This window comes from Cystoisospora suis (assembly GCF_002600585.1).
Source record: "Cystoisospora suis strain Wien I chromosome Unknown contig_4820, whole genome shotgun sequence".
NCBI lineage: Eukaryota > Apicomplexa > Conoidasida > Eucoccidiorida > Sarcocystidae > Cystoisospora > Cystoisospora suis.
In genome coordinates, this window is record NW_027157612.1 from 1 (window position 1) to 16,395 (window position 16,395).

The window sequence follows — 16,395 nt, forward strand, 5'->3', positions numbered from 1 at the left end:
TCTATCTTTAATCTATCTATCATTAATCTATCTATCTATCTATCTATCTTTAATCTATCTATCTATCTATCTCTCGCTCATGCTCAATTCGTATCACAGCTATCTGTTTTATCTCTCTCTGTACAGTGAAGTATATGTGGTTCCTAGGGTTTCCTTTCTTTCTTTTTTCTCAGAGTTCTAGATCTTTTCAGTGGAAGTGGAGCTTTAGCAATTGAAGCTCTCTCTCGTGGCGAGGACTCATCGACTGTCCTTCTTGTCGATTCTTCTCTCGACTGTTGTGAAGTAAGTCTTTGGAAAACCAGACTCACTATACACCAGAAGAGACGGCTACAGAGAGATGGACATGGATCCACATGTATGTCCCTATATATATATATATATGTATATATGTATATGCATATAGATGCAGTAGTTACACCTGGAGTGGAGCGTACTTTGATAGCATTCATTGTCAGATTCTGTCCACGGCTAAAAGACAGTCTCTGATGATAGAGATAAACACAGTGGGAAGAAAGAGAGAATGTCTCTGACATATCTCAAGTAAGGAAGATAGAAGTTCATGTGTCTTGATCATCTATCATAGAAGCGTATTGAGGGATAGAATCATGAGTCTACATATGATATAGAAACTGTATTGAAGCTGTCTGTATATCTTGACTCTCTCCTTCACACTCGTCGACTCGATATGGCTCTGGATCTCATAGACAGATGTCGCTGTATCACGCACGTCATATGTATCATCGTCTATGTACACCTATCTATACGTGTCTATGTATATGTATTTATATCTATTTCCAAGTTATTCCTCATGTGACCATAAGAAGTAGACAAGCGATAGTGCATGCACCTCTGAGCTCTCTATGTATGGCTGCATCGATATACATGTGTACCTATCTATATATCCGTGCACTTCTCTCTGCCTCTCTCTATGCATTTGCTTACCTGCGTCCATCTGTACTCGTATCGCAATTGCGGAGTGAGGTGGATGTGAAACACACTGAGATTTCTCTTGAATCTTCCTGAAGCGTGACAAATTTCCCTGCCTCGTCTTCCTCCGCCGGGAGTCCTTGTCATCTCTTTCAATTTTGTCTTTACCTTCTTCATCTGTATGCTCCACTTCTTAGGCAGCAGCTGTAAATCTTCGTTACTGCGAGATGACGGAGAGAAGTCGAGTGATCCGGGCGTCAGTCGAAGAGTTTCTTCTTGCTCCTCATCGCTTCTTTCCTCTTCATGATTTCCCTAGATTTCTTTTCCGTCAGGCAAATCGAATGAAAGAAGCCCAGACACTTCACGCGTCTCTTTCTCTAGACGAGCCTACGGAGATGGGTAGGAGTTATCAGAGAGAGGATATGGACGAGTTGGATAGGAGAAGATCTTCTGAAGACAGCACGAGGAGTAGTGGCGTGCAGCGAATGATAGAGAAGTTGAGAGATGACATTCTAGAGAAAGAATATGAATATCGGGGAGATACGAAGAAGGAAAAGAAGAGAGTGGTTTCAACGCATCTTTTTGATCTTGTACTTATGACGCCTCCATACACGACAGTTGTATATAAAGACTTAATCCAGGTAAATACATCCGAAATACATATACACATATACACGTAAACACGTATCTATACAACAGGGCATCCTGTTTTCATATCAAGAGTGTGTATACAAATGTACACTTATGTATATGTATGCTTATGCGCATACATATCGATATGTGTAGACGGGTGTACATATACATACATCTTGTAGTTCTGCTTGAATGAAGCGTCTGTAGCTTCCACCATGACTAGTTCCCATCGACCCTGGAGCCTAGAAGATCGCTGGCATTCATTGCGCATAAGTATCTGTATCCATATATATATATATACAGATAGATACATTCCGTGTCCGTACATACCCGACGCATTCAACCGCCGCGCGCTCTTCATCGCGTGAGCGTTCGGATTGTATATATACGTATATATATACGTAGATAAATAGGTACCCACGTATGTCTTCCTGTGCCTAGTCTATCTATCTATCTAGCTATCTATGTATCTCAACGCGTGTGTGTAGTGCATGTTGGAACTGAAGAAGGAGGAAGAAAAAGCAGGCAAGGGACCCTTAGTGATTCCGATAAGCTTGCGATTGAAAGAAGGTTGGGGGACATGATTTTCTCTCTCTCCTTTTCTTTCCTTGAGATTCCTTGGTTTCATCTTAGTAATAACTTTCTTTCTTTCTCAATCAAAGGGATTAAGTCATCTACTGAATCTTTCCTGTTAAGTGACGTAATCCATTCTCCCGCGGGCTTCCAACTAACAGCGAGACAGGCGAAAGTCCAAGTGTATATACACCTAGCGCGGTGATTCTATGCGCGGGAACCATAACGATGTGTGGACAAGATTTAAGTGTAGCTATACGTATATATATATATATATGTGCGTAAGAAAAGGCCTTAAGAAATCTTGCTCCGTATGTATAGACCTCGCTTTCTTGAATGAGGTGATACTGATGCCCTGGCTTTGCATTTCTTGACAGTCGACAAAGGTATCTAGTCTTTTGTTTCAATAACGAATGTTTTCACAAATCACGTCATGATCGATCCCATCAAACCATACTGTGTACATACACCTCAACCACACAAGCATCTCCTGCTTATTCTTCACTATCTCTTGCCTTTCTTCTGCTAGCCTTTCTTTCTTTCTCCCTTCAGTTGTTATTGAACTGCTCAGTAATAAGGGATGATTCACTAGTCGTGATAGAGTATCCGAAGGAGATCGGGTGTCTTCCTCGCTTGGTGAGTAGCAAAAGGAGAAAGCGGACGTGTGGAAGAGCGAGCCGAAAGAACGAGTGAGAGAAAGAGAGGGAAAGAAAAGAGAGAACAAAGAAAACTGACTTCTTCTTTTTCGTCTCTGGTATGTCTTAGACTTTCTGGAAGTAGAAAGAGTCTCAGGACTTGTCAGGCAGAGCGGCCGATTTGGCTGGAGAGATATCTTACCTGCTTGCTTGTGTGTCCTGTATATATATATATATGTATGACCTCAGAATACAGCGTAGCTTGTGTATGTACAGGTAACTATATGTATACAAGTAACGAAGTGCTCACGGGTATATATAAATCAGCTCAAAGTATACACATATATATATGCTTTATTCATACGTATCTATCTACATGACTACAAGGTATAAATCTTTTTTACTTCAAGCCCAGTGTTGGTGAAGGTATACAGACTTTCTTCTTCGTCACTCCTACCACCCACGAAATAAAACTGCTTTTCTTTCAACATCCTTCCTGCCCTAGTGTTCCCTCTCTCCTCTGTTTTTCTGTGTATATTTGGTTTCAACGTAGATACGAAGCGAGACGACATCTGCTGCTCTCATAGGTCTACGCAACCGTTTATATGGACGGACATGTGTAGGTGTTTACGTTAAGCAGAAAGTCTATCTTACTCCTAGAAAGAAAGAGTTTACTTCTCTCCAACCGAGAGAAACAGGACGACAAGGACAACGGAGCCAAGAAAACACAGATTTGACAGACTGCATGCAGGCTTTGAACGGAGAAGAAATGAAGACTGATTCTGGCTCAAATCGAAGAGTCTTAGAAGAGAGAGACGTTCCTGCCAAGGATGAAAAAGAGTATGACGGAAAACAGTACAAGAGAAAGAATATAACTCATTTGAATGAGACTCTGTTGCCAGAAACAAGCTACTGGTATGGACAAGAGAAACCTAGCGAGTTTGTTCCCTTGGGACTACATCGTAAGCAACTTCTCTCAGAGGGGTGGATTGAACGACGTGGAGTTGAGAGAAAGAATGAATGAGAAGAAGTCTTCAAGACAGCAACGATTGTTGAGAGGCGAGAGGAGACGCATACAAATGAAGATTGAGTGATGAAAAAGTAGGAAAAGAGAAACATCTCGGGACTCTATACAAGGAGCTAACTGTAGTTCAGAAGTACAAAAAGAGTAAGGTGGAGGTACGCGTGGTGTACATACACCCGAGACACAGACACACTCGCGAATGCCTGTGTTCTCATTGTCATAGAAGCCTTGGAATGCCGCTCTTTGTGCGCCGAAAACACGTGATGAACCGCGAGTGGTTCTGTGGTAATAAGCAGATACAGGGGTTCTACGACTAGGAAGTAGTCTGAAGAGCTTACTTTTTACCTTTCTAAAAGCATACCTATGTCTGTAGAGACACACATCAACGTTTGGTCAAACAATTCCGTCTTGGCTGGTGTTCGTCGTTTGTAGCTAGGAAGGTACAGCCATCTCAGAAAGTTTCTGAAACAGGTCTTTTGTTTTTTTTTTCGTGTGTCAACTCTTCCAACAAATCTCGTTGGGTCTGGTAAGACGAAGAAAGACAAGGAACAATTCCTGACTGTCAGTGACCTGTCCCTCTGTCTGTGGGAAATCAGCCAAGACGTTGTGGAGAGAATCTCGACGAAAATTATAGCAAAACAGACTTATGCGAAAAATCATTGTTTCTTAACTTCGTAGATTGGGAAATGAATGAAAAACAGAAAGCAAGGTCCATCAAGGTCTCGCAAAGCTTCAGTCTCTTTGTCCCTAGTTTGAGATTTGTCTTTCAGAATAACTCTAAGCAAAGTTGAACGGGAGAGCTTTGCTATCCTCTTTATCCGTGATAGCCCTAGCTTCTTATTCGACAGGTACTGCGAGCTTTTCAGCTACAGAGAGAAAAGGAAGCGGCAACGAAGACAGCAGCAGGATCTGTTGTATTCGTCCCAGCAGGTTCATTGTTATAAGTTACCAACTCTGTCACTTCCTCGGTACTGCTTTCCTTGCTGTGATGGTGATCGTGCTAGAGTCATTCATTTGTTTCCCGTGGAAAAGCGAATACCTTAGTTGCGTAACTCCAATCCAGTGCTTTCCGTCACTTGTTCTGTTATGGAGAGTCGTGAATCTTCTTTGGTGGTAAGATGCTCTCTCTGTCGGAGAGACTATTTTAGTGAAGGAGATCCGCGAACTCCGTGTGTAGTCGCCGGATTCTCGAGCAAGAACACAATCACGATGGTCTGCCGTGCCGGACCCACATGTGTGTCTCTTAGAGCAAGAGCCTTAGTTCTTCGGGGGCCGCTCATTCATTCTAAGTTCAACAGCGTAGCTTACGAGCATTTCTCGCAAGCCTACTGACGATAGAAATTCCTCGTGCGCGTAGGTTCGACAACTACCTTCACTGTCGAAATCTCCCCTCCACAGAAAAATACTCGGTCGAGATCCTGTTGTTCTCCGGAAGGGGAAAAGGAATGCCTAATCAATGGCGTCAAGCGTAGTATCCGAGGCTCTCGCGTCCGCGGTTGTCACCCGTACTTCTATCGAGACGAAGATCGACTGCTGGCTTCATATTCTGAGGTTTGCTTTTACACTCACATTCTGTTTGTATACTTCGTTTTCCGGGGGTGCTGAAGCGGAAACAGGTTTCTGCTTAGACCGAGTAATAAAGCTAGGTGCCGCGACTGTAACCGGCACACGGCGTGCTGGTCCGCGTACCCACTTTCTGTCCTGTTGCATTCAGGAGGCCGATCCTTCTATTCCACAAACAGATCATCGTCTTTCTAGTACCCGAGAACGACCTCCCCAGGGTCTCCCGCTCCCGGGATGATGTCGGCGCTTGAGGCTTGACGGCAGAGAGTGACAAGGGCATGTTCGGAACTACCCGATTTTTTTTTCGGCGCTAGAAATGTTTGTCTCGGAGGAAGAAAGTCCCAGTGCTCGCTCCGGCCAGGGCTTACCAGAAAGTCAGTGTTTCGCCCGACCCCCCACACAAGTGACGAACCGAAGTGTCTTGAGCCGTACCGGCAAGGTGATGTACGAAAGACTACCATTTTCTCTTGCTTTGTCAAGTTATGAAACAAACTCGCGTGACACTCGCCCTACCATCGCATTCGTTAGTTTCTTACAGGAGGACTGCAGTCCGGGAGAGATGCGGGACCCCCAACGCAGAGTAGCTGGCTTTTCGTAAAAGTGATGCCTTTGCATGCCATTTTCTTCTCTTTCTCACCAACGCCTCGGCCTGCTGTAGCTCCCCGAAGAATCTTGACGAAACAGACGAATGGGAGTCGGATGCTTTTCAGGGGAGCTCAGGGTTAGACGTGTATGGATTTTCTCTGGGTCCATGTGCCGCATTCATAATATTGCGAATAGCTCTGCAGGAAGCCCGCGAAAGAAGGCGCAACTCACTACCACTGCGGGGGTTGACGGCACTGCACTTTAATGATCAGCGAACATGGAGAAAGCCACTGCCACGAAGGCAGGAGCCCGGACTGAGTCCTCAGGTCTTCCTGGGGGACGGGCAAATCTGAATAGCTCGCAACCAACTGCAGAACAACAACCAACACGCATATTACACATCGACGCAGACAATGCTGTTGTCTTAGCGACCCGGTTCGCAAGACAAGGTACCGCCCGACGCGATTCCAGCGGGCTCCAAGAACAAGAAGAGTTTCCAATGGAAGCTTGCTGCGCTAAGGATTTCGCCTCAAATCTCCTAGCTGAGTTCATGTGGGGAACTTTGGATGCTGAAACAGGGCAATGGAAGCCGGTAAATAGAGCATCCACGGTAGTGCGAACTGAGTCTCGTCAAAATCATCAAGATTCCCGAAGAGGCAAGCTAGTTCTGCTCGACAGTCGGCCTTCAAAACGGGGCTGAGTGACGAACCTTTGCTCGAGCGGCCTACACTTTTTGTAATAGCGGCGCACGGGGACAATCTGTTCCCCGTCACCTTCTCGTTATTACTCTTGTCACGGAATAGGAAGCGGTCACTTTAATTTCTTGCAAAGATGTCCCTCGGCCGTGTATCTGACAGCCCCTATAGTTTGGTGTCAGAAAAATCTCACCGCCACGGTGAAGATAGTTGTAGGTGACATGGAATACAGAACCAGCTGATGCCACAGAATTTCCAAGTGGAGGGGAGAGGCTGGCTGGATACCGACTGATCACCTCGCATAGGATCATCCTGTGGACCTGTAGAGCGGTTTGTTTGGGTGTCGTATGACGTCTCCGCCAGTTGCGCTGTCCCTCTCTCTAGCTAACGACCAAGAAGCAGAACGGAAGGACTTTTCCTCCGCCATGTGTCTATAGGTCAGCGAAGTTCCCTCCTGCGACCCTCCGGACGATGATGACAGTCTCGTCACGTACGGTCAATTTCTCCGCACAAGGCATACTGCCCCAGACCCCGACGACCCTCAGGTACTTCTCCATAGCCACACTGTTCACTGCGCTGACCGACAAAGGCCGAAGAAACGAACGTAGGCCGCCACTTCTAGCAGTCGACAAAAGCGCGAAAGGCGCGACCGTTTCAGACACCGTGAAAACAGGATGTTGGCCTTGGCTACTTTTTGTAGGTATGCGAGAATATACGCAGAGCTTTGCAGACATTCGGACAGGCGGGTTCAAATAAGCAGGGAACACAACGGTCTAATAGACACCGGCAGCAGAATGACGGGAACGCAACCCAGGCTGACAAGGCGAAAGCGGCGAACCCGGAAGATGTGCTCAAGTCAGTTCATACCCAACTGATGAAGCGGATAACCCTACCACTGACAGTTCGTCTTGGTATGAACTGCGAGACGCCCAATCCTGAAGAAGTCTTAGCCCAAGTTCCTGTATCCTCAGACGACAGAGCGGGGGTAAGAGCCTTTTCGAGTCGGAGGCCTGCGCTCCTGGCGCTGAAGGCCGAATTGGTACAAGTCGATGCAAGCAGCATCGCAGACTTTGTGGTGAGGGAAAGAGCTTTCCGCTGTCTGAGCCTTCAGCACCGTCCTGGCAAAGATTGCAAACGCTTTACGGTCCCGCCTCCAACCAGTGGTGTCTCGAACCCGATTGAGTGACATTTGTAGTCGCATTGCCTTTTGTGCTGTATCGCTGGTCCTTCCAGGAGCCCGGCGACTCTCCAACTCCGGAGAGACAGTTATCCACAGACCGGACCGAGGTCTCTGGCTCGGGGTCTGCGCTTCTTGCGAACTTGTCGGGTACTTCAGAAGCAAGAAGTGAGCCGACGCCTGATGCAGATGAAGGCTTATACAGGGCACGGATGAAGCAGGGCTACTGGTATACAATGCCCTATCTGTTCCATACTCTGTTTACCTGGATCAAGCAAAGGGTCGCTTTCAAACTGGTGTTCTATACACGAGACCACATTGGTGGAAAACATATCAGCAGCCTAGTACGGGAGTTCAACGATCTTTGTGAAGGAAGGCACCCTGCCTTTGACGGTGAAAATAGAACAAAACAGGTAGGACTTCGAAGCTGGTAGACGCTTTGTCCCAAGGCTGGCCTTGCTTCACTCTTAGTTCATCTTTGTGATCGACGAATGCTTAATCTGTCTCATTTTTTCTTTTTCTCATTTCGGTTTGATCTTTGGGATTTGCGTATCTTTCTTTGGCGCCGCTCTCAATCTCCTTCCGTGAACGTCTTTGTCCGTAGAGGTATATCCTTTCATCTCGGGTGACGCCGTCTTCTTCTTGACGGCGAAACCCTATGGATGTTATTGTAATTTGATACGGCAGCGTTTTACAACGTGGTACGACCCGCATCTCGATTCGCCACGAAACAGGGACAACCTGCGGTCGATGACATTAGGTAAAGAACCTCACCAGGTTCCAGAGTGCTCCAACATCAGCCCTGGTCGATCCTTGCCCAGATAAATGAACGGTGTTCTTCTGCGAGAGATGCCTGCGGCATGACCGTTCCTCAGGCGGAGCAGATCCCTCGATGGTCGCCGGCCGTCTAGTCTTGCCGCGGCGGGTGCGAAGCAAGCCACTTTCACCGTTTCCGTATACCGTGGCCTGGCCCACTAGGGTCTGTCGCGCCATCTTTTCAGAGCGAGCAGTCTCTGACTTTGAATATGGTGTGTCAACACGATTCAAGATAGAAACGTATGCGAAGTCCACTGCTTCTGTTGCCTTCCCTCCGCCACGCAGGTTTTCCTGGATGGACGCAAAAAATCCACCCCGGACCTGCGTATATCTCCATGCCAGATTGGATGTGTTTCAATCAGTACAGCCGGCTCGGCTGCCGCCTCTTCGCCGGCTGACGAAGTTCCTCAGAGGACACAATACCCAACACAAGAAATCGCCGAGTGCACGGAAGGGCAGCTGGAGAGGCAGCGAGTGGCCTGGGGTCGTCTTCAGTCATTCTGGACAGCTGATTTCCCAACAGAAGGACTGCGCTATCAAGGTATCCAAGAGATTTATGCTGGGGTCACTCATGACCTTCTTTCGCGTCACAGTGTCGTTTGCCTTTGCTTTGGCACCCCCCCGACACCTAGAAAGTGTACGCCTCCGTCCCAGGAAAACTCTACAACCTCTTCCCCAGAGCGGACGGATAATCACCCAGCCTCTGAGACTGTACCAGCCGAGCACACGGAAGAGGTTTCTTCTTCGCCTGCTGTTTCTCGTTCTCGGAGAGGTTCTCTACGAAGAGCAAGTCACGCTTCCGCAACAGCGAAAGGACCAGATGAAACCACTGCCTCAGAGCGTTCGCCAGGTTCTCGGTCCGCTTCTTCCGCAGATGCTGGAGGGACACCACAAGGTTCGCTAGCCGCCCCGTCCATAGCGGGAACCGACGTCGTCAGACAGTCCATCAGTTGCCAACGTACCACAGTGAAATTCTCTCTTGCCGATCCTCTTACTCCTCTACCTGTGCTTGTTGACCCTGCGGATTTCACGCTCTTTCATGTCTGCCTTAGCTCTCCCTCAGTCCCTTCTGTACAAGAGGGGTTGGTGTGCGTGCCAACAATGAATGTAGTTGAAGCAGTTCTTGGTTCGGCGCTATTCTATTCGGGGCGGGCAATGAACCCGGCAGCGGTTCTTCCGGCTATTCCCGGAGCTTCGACGAGTACAGTAGAAAGCCAGTGGATGATAACCGAAGCATTAGGACAAGGCGAGAATCCCGGAGCATGCGAGGGTGCTCCAGCGTTGGGTCCGACTGGAATGCTCCGAGCGCGTGTGACAGTGGATATCGTGTACACGGTGCTCATTCCGGAGCCGTGTAGCCTGCTCTGCAACCCTGACTACGTATGCAACCTTGTCGAGGAGTCCTTATCACAACGCAGGCGGATGATGGGACAAACGGATCCTTTATCTGCTGACTGGAGGCCAATCTCTCTTTGGAGCTCTGGCGCATCTTCTCTCGCAAGTGCGGAGGTGGACTCTTCGCCAGGAGCCAGCGCAGCACGGAGTGGACAGAGCAAAAATAGAGGGTGCGACTCGCCTGACGTCCCTGCTCCTGAACGTCCGAAGCCGCGATTCTTGAAAGCTCTCGATCCGTTCGCAGGGCTCAGTGCCGAAGAAATCAAGGCGCTACCGACAAGAGAATACTTAAGGGCAACAGTAATACCGGTACTTCTGCCTGCGATAGAAGAGATCAGCAAAGACAGACCGGAGAACCCCCTGGCTTGGATTGCATTCTACCTGCTTCGCCATGCTACGCACTTCAATCGTACCGTCCGCGTGACACCGCCTCAGATGCCTTGGGGTCTCATGGACTCTTCGCGGCCGCAAAGTCCAAGAGGAGGCCAGGGTAGCACAGCCAAGACGGGTGCCGCTACGAATCCTCTGGTCTCGGAGACGCCGGGAAAGAAGCAGGCTGCAGGGGTAAACGACGAAAGATTGTGACGAAGTCGGACGCCCCCAAGGATCGTATCTCTTCCGCACTCTCGCTCCAGGGATTTGGACAGGAACGTAGCGAATCGGTTACTTGAGATAGGAAAGCCGAAACGGTGCTTTCGTCCGTGCACCGTATGTTTGTGGAAGCTTATTCAAGCGCGCTTGACTTTCTGTTCTTCGTGTTTCGAGAGGCCTGCCGGTTGCACGAGTAACCTAGCAGAGATGGCAGAGTGGGCGGGCAGAGCGCCTACGTGTGCCTTGTGCTATGAAGGATGGGGTTGCTCTCGTTGGACCGCTGGGGAAAGTGTTTTTGTGCCTGGCTGTTCCCTGCCGGAGAACGGGGCCCTACTGTCCATCCAGCTTGAGAAGATACTCAGAGAAAGCACCATTGTTGGGCCGCTGAGAGGAATGTAGCAACCACGCAACTGAGTGACTGAATTCAACGGAGTCTGCCGAGCCTCTTTGCACTCTAATCTATTGTACTTTGTTTGTCAGAGTATGTTCCTTTAGTGGCAGCGTACTAGATAGTGAACTTGTTCACGCCCTCAAGATCGACCGAATTATCGTCTCGGATGGCTTTTTCGCCTACAGCTGCAACCGAGGTACCTGTCCTGGCTCGACATGACAACTACAAGACTCACTGTCTAAAGTAGACTCCAAACATTCGTGAAGCCTATTGATTTCAGGTGGAGATTTCCCCATAGTAGAGAGCCAGCCCAGTTGGCGTTGCAACCTAGGCAACACGATAACAGTTGTTCTTTCTGTACAACAAGCTGTCGTCAGAACATCTTGACGCTCAGTCCATACTAGGCGGAGAGGGTTATCATCAATGCAGTCGTAGCAGACACTGAGAAACAAGAAGGTGAGGCAGTAGGCATCTCGATTCCAGGCTATGCTCGGCACTTTTTGGTAGGGCGACGGTCTTCTGCAATAGATGGATCGAACTACGGGACGAAGCGCTCGTGGCTCTATTTGAGGTCTCCGCGCCGTCGGCGGTATCTTATTGCCTCTTGGAGCAGATCGGTGGCCACAAGCCATCGGCAGCTGCAGATCGCAGGAAAAAGAAGTTGCCTAGGGTTACGACGAAATGCTGATGAGCCGTTTCTGACTGCACAGCATGATGATAAGGAAGAGACACTGGAAAAGTCGGTGTAAGAACGTACGGTGGTTCTTCGAACTGACGGACACCAGGTGTCAGTTCACTCATGACCAGTTCACTCATCTCAAGGACTTGTGAGCCACCGGTGCACTATGCCGTCTAAACACAGGCCTTCAAGAATTCCATGATATAGTCTGAACTCCCCCCCCTGTTTTCCTGTACGCCGGGTCCTCGACCCTCCAACGATCTGAATCTGCGGAGCTCAGGGAGATATGTCATCTTCAGATTCTCTGTACGCAATTCTTTGCAAAACTCCACTCGGCCGTGAAGGCACGAGATACGGAATAGCCGGGCACCTCAGGGCTTTAATTGAACGCGCTTTCTAGGAAAGCTACTATTGTAGCTGCTTCGTGAGGCGTTTCATAAGGACCTTTTCCTCAAGCACGTCTTTTCGCTTATAACCTTAGACAGCAGAACTACGGTCTGGAGGTCAGACATGCAGCTTTCATCGAAATTCATCCATTCTTCAGTCAAACAAGGATCTACAAGATCTACACTCGCAGGAATACGCCCGGGTTAACGTTCTGAAGCATCTGGCAATGTTTTCTCGGGTACGACTTAGGATTCGGTTGATAACTCACTGTCTTTCTCCTGAGGCGGTGGGTCGATGAGCTGGACACTATTGAATGCGCTGAATTTGATCCGCTTGTTGGATGTAAATCTACTTGTACTGTCTTCGCCTGTGAAAGGTCTCTTCCTTTTTCTGTTTCTCGCATTCTCGGTCGAGCTTGTGGCCTTCTCCCTTGTCCCGTCCGGCGAGAGACTGCTGTCGACGGGGGTACTGGACCGGCGTGCCTTCTTTAGAATAGGTTTTGCTCTATTATGGGAAGCCGTGTCAACGACATTAACGCACTCTGAGGGAACGTCCATTGTGTCGACAGGCACAAAGAAGAAGTTGCTCCCTTCTTGATTGAAGTTCAGAAAGTCTTCATCACTAACATGCCACCTTTCCGTGAACATTCGGCTTCGATGGAAATCTCTTAAACTATTTAGCAGCCTATCGCGTGTTCTCTCCGTTGCCGTGCTACCAGCATCTATCTCAAGAGAATCGCATAGCTGTCTCAGCCGCGACTCGGTCCAAACGTCTTCGTCGTCAAACAGGTCAGGGTTGAAGACAAAGTATGGATCAGGCTTATTCCCCAGAGCAAGTCGATCAGAGGCAGATGTAGGCGAGAGACAAGAAGCGAACGCGCTCTTCTTGTCATTCGCCAGAGCCCCGGAACCTTGCGAAGATATTCTACGTCGTGATCCTCCCGTCTTCTGAGCCTCCCGTTCTGTCGATCTTCCTCTTGATCTGTTTCTAACGGCGGGGAGACTTCTGGCTCTTGTTCGATCTAGAAAAGATTTGGCGTAAAGATGAGGTCAGGGTAAAGAGACAAAGGAAGAAAGAATCCGCGTGATGTGCAGACGCCTGTTCCTCGACTACATCTAAAAGCACTACGGTGGTAACTTTTTGACGGCTCAGGGCATACAGCTAGGAGTCTATCAAGTAATAGAGCAGCTTTTATGGCGTTGTTTTAACTGATCGGTCCCTGGTACGGAGGCGTGTCCTTAGTGTCACATGGCGTTGTCCGACTGAAAAGAGTGGATTCAGTGGGGACACCTTATAAGAAGACCCCGTTGTCAAGTACTCCCGACTGAAGAGAGGGGATGTTTTCCGCAGAGAGAATCTCTAGCAATGCGAAAGAGGCTCCCTCTGCCTTGTTTCACAAGAGAAGCTCTTTTGTGTTCCAACTATTGTGTCTATACATCTGTCTCTTACTCCTTCCTGACACCTTGGGTTCTTTAAAGACGACTGGTTGGCTCTGCTGTGGTTCGGTGGAAAGACAGGGAGCTCCGGTCCTGGGAGCCCGGTGGGACAAGGACAACCGTTGTCTAGTTCTCGTCCCGTTCGCCTTCATAAAAGGACCCCGTGTTATCATAGGAGACAGGCGAACGCGAGAAAGGACAAAAGACGACTGCTTGCAGAAACTCACGAGGAGCGGTGAAGAACCAGGGGCTCACTCATACGTAAGTACCTTGATGCCTGTCACATGTGCTCCTCTCCTTGTGTCGAGTTTTGAGGGGGCTTCTGATTGGTTGAGAAACAAGAAAGATTTTGTCCAGTTCGAGGGAAGGTTCTTGATCCTTTTCTTCTTTCTTATCTTTATTGTTATTGTCTCCTTCAGAGCTGTCAAGACTACTCAGTGGAGAAAGGAGGGCTGTCAGGAGCCTTGAGGGAGACCAATCTCCTGTTGGAGCGACGGCCTCATTCCCCATGATTGGGGTAGGAGATAGACCTGTTTCCGGCGCCATAGTAAACTTTCGAGAAATTTGAGAGTCTCTTTTGTCCTTGCGGTTGTTTTGAGTTCTCTTTCTTTTCCCTCTATTAGATTCTTCGTTCGATTCCTGCTTTCTCTCCTGTTCGTTGGCTTCGCGCCGGGCTTTGGAGTGGACCGTATCACCACTCGAGACGACTTCTCTTTTTCCCTCATCCTCATTTGAAACGAAGGAGGAAGATTCTTTCAATTGCGTGAAGGTTGGGTTTGAGCTTTTTCTCGATGTCGTCCGTAGCCCCCTTGTCATGCATTTGTTAGGAGAACTGCTACAGCTGCTATTAGTGTCAGTGCTACGAGCTTTCCTGCCTGCCGTGTCTTTGAAGACCTCCCTTGATCCAGTCACCGTACTATCGTCCTTCATACTAAACTCGCTTTCCCTATCATTAAGAAATGTGTCGGTTGGTTTCGCCGATGATCCTTTGGACGATCCTGACATGTCTCTGAGAGAAGGGTTGTTGAGATGTTGATCCAAAACACCATTTCTACCGTTGTCTTTGAATACATGCTCGTTCTTTCCCCGCCGAGGAGGGCTTCTTTTTCTATCTCGAGGCGAAGAAGTATCCATTTCAAGACTGCGACTTCTTCCTCTCCGAGGTGATAAAGCCCTAGTCGACTTGTAGGCGAGAAACAGCTCCATTTATCCATTAAAGGGAAAGAAAGAAAGAGATGTCTACAAATAATCACTCCCATTCACTAGCAAGATGAAAGACGGTGAAGTTGTCTGTCTCAGTTTGGTTTCGTAGACAAAGGAAAGCCAAGCTCAAAACAAGGAAAGCGTTGTCCTTTCCTGGGCGTTGGAACACGCTTGTGCCTCTTCTGACACTTCTCGAAGTTCTCTGGTAGCTTCATCTGTTAGTCTTTATGACGCGGTCCCTAGATGTCAGAGAACCTCAACAAGCGCTTGTTTGAAGAAAGACCAGACTTTTTTCGAGGTCTCCATCAGAGCTACGATCACAAGGGTATGATGAAAACACGTCTTTCTCACTTCAGAGCATCATAGCGGCCTGGGAATACCGGGGGCCGGGACTTCCTGCGATGCCCGTTCTTCCTTTGAGAGGAAGCCCTGTGACTTGATGCGCGAACTCAACTTCAGGCGCTTGAGAATTACCGGGGATGGAAAGGAGGAGCATGGGTCTTTGACGAGCATGAGGTAGCGGGAGTTTTCAGGTGAACAGACTGGTAGATGAAGGCTGATCTATATAGTGCTCCCATCGGAGGAAAAGCAACATAGGACGGAGGACTAGATATATCAGTAGACAGATTACATATGGATAGGTAGACGGGTAACACTCTCCCGATCTTTAGGGTAGAGTCAGATATTGCGATCTGTCTTTCAGATGGTTTCCTTTTTACATACATATAGATTCGGTTGGCAAAGAAGAAAACAAGGAAAAAGTATTTATTCGCGTGAGGCCTTGTGACAGACAAGCTCAACCCTCCTGTTGGTGAAACTCTTCTCCGTACTATCAAACAGCGGAAAGTCAATCAGAACCCCTATACCTGCCTAAGACGAGAAGCAGACCTATCTGTCCCCAGCCTTTAAAACGAGTCTTATGAAAACACACACACAAAACGGCCCTTCTCCACCAGGATAAGAAGGGTGATGAGATATCTGCCGGTAGATTCCATTGATCTACGGTTTCAACCCTTGACTCCCGGGGAGACTCTCTGTCTCTTCTTGTCTCCCTTGCTTTCGAGTGAGGTTTCTTCTTTCCTTTCTATAGAAGATTTCGAGTCCATCAACCGCCCTCTAGGCCAGCGTTCTTTCCATTCATCTAGCCAGCCAGTTAGTTTTTCTCTGAGAAAGACTGAAGAAGAGAATACCCAAGAACGGAGAAGACTGAGATGCGATAAAGAAATCATATAGACACATCAAACACAATAACTACAAGAAAGATGCGAAACTAGAACGAATGAATGCTATTCTCCCGTTCCAAGAATGATATCTTCTCCCTCATTTCCTTCCAGGGAGTTGAACGAAAGGGATGTTGACCGTCAAGCCCACAAGAACAATCGACTTGGATAATCGATACAGCTAGCTAGCCAAGCTATACCGAGAGAAAAACCACAGGGGAGTCTCCCCGCCTTCCCTCCCTCTCTCGCTATCTATCCAGACATGAGATAAGTAACTAACCACACACCCAACTCGCTAGAAAGGATTCGACTCGGAAGTCTCATCGGTAGCCAGCATGGTGGGGCAGGCAGCGAATGAATGAACGATGGAGATACATCTGTGCTGCGTAAAGTCACAAAGAGGAGGCTGCAGAGGAATGTGCTGATCAAACGCTCTTGTTTAACAATCGAAAGAACGTACGTATC

The 16,395-nt window shown here is 48.2% G+C and overlaps 3 protein-coding genes across 3 annotated transcripts; 2 read left to right on the plus strand and 1 right to left on the minus strand.

Annotated features, from left to right (window-relative positions):
• Positions 1-174: 174 nt before the first annotated feature.
• CSUI_008547 (n6-adenine-specific) lies at positions 175-4,852 on the plus strand. Its single transcript, XM_068068676.1, has 4 exons — positions 175-282; positions 1,125-1,568; positions 2,686-2,769; positions 3,322-4,852. Exons 2-4 carry the CDS (start codon positions 1,155-1,157, stop codon positions 3,790-3,792), a joined length of 969 nt encoding a protein of 322 aa, XP_067919345.1. The 5' UTR covers positions 175-282; positions 1,125-1,154; the 3' UTR covers positions 3,793-4,852.
• Positions 4,853-6,212: 1,360 nt separating this feature from the next.
• On the plus strand, positions 6,213-10,608 carry CSUI_008548 (dpy-30 motif protein; the record flags this gene model as incomplete). Its single annotated transcript, XM_068068677.1, has 5 exons — positions 6,213-6,532; positions 7,073-7,180; positions 7,336-7,620; positions 7,869-8,225; positions 8,914-10,608. Exons 1-5 carry the CDS (start codon positions 6,218-6,220, stop codon positions 10,606-10,608), a joined length of 2,760 nt encoding a protein of 919 aa, XP_067919346.1. The 5' UTR covers positions 6,213-6,217.
• Positions 10,609-12,316: 1,708 nt separating this feature from the next.
• Positions 12,317-14,713, minus strand: CSUI_008549 (uncharacterized protein; the record flags this gene model as incomplete). Its single annotated transcript, XM_068068678.1, has 2 exons — positions 12,317-13,092; positions 13,777-14,713. The coding sequence occupies 2 exons, from the start codon at positions 14,711-14,713 to the stop codon at positions 12,317-12,319; spliced, it is 1,713 nt and encodes a 570-aa protein (XP_067919347.1).
• Positions 14,714-16,395: the final 1,682 nt, after the last annotated feature.

Excerpts from the sequence above, each read along its gene's own strand:
- CSUI_008547 (XM_068068676.1), top strand. The coding sequence starts at position 1,155 with ATGACGGAGAGAAGTCGAGTGATCCGGGCGTCAGTCGAAGAGTTTCTT. Across the intron at positions 1,569-2,685 it reads TATATAAAGACTTAATCCAG|TTGTTATTGAACTGCTCAGT; the intron begins GTAAATACATCC and ends TTCTCCCTTCAG. Across the intron at positions 2,770-3,321 it reads TCGGGTGTCTTCCTCGCTTG|ATACGAAGCGAGACGACATC; the intron begins GTGAGTAGCAAA and ends GTTTCAACGTAG.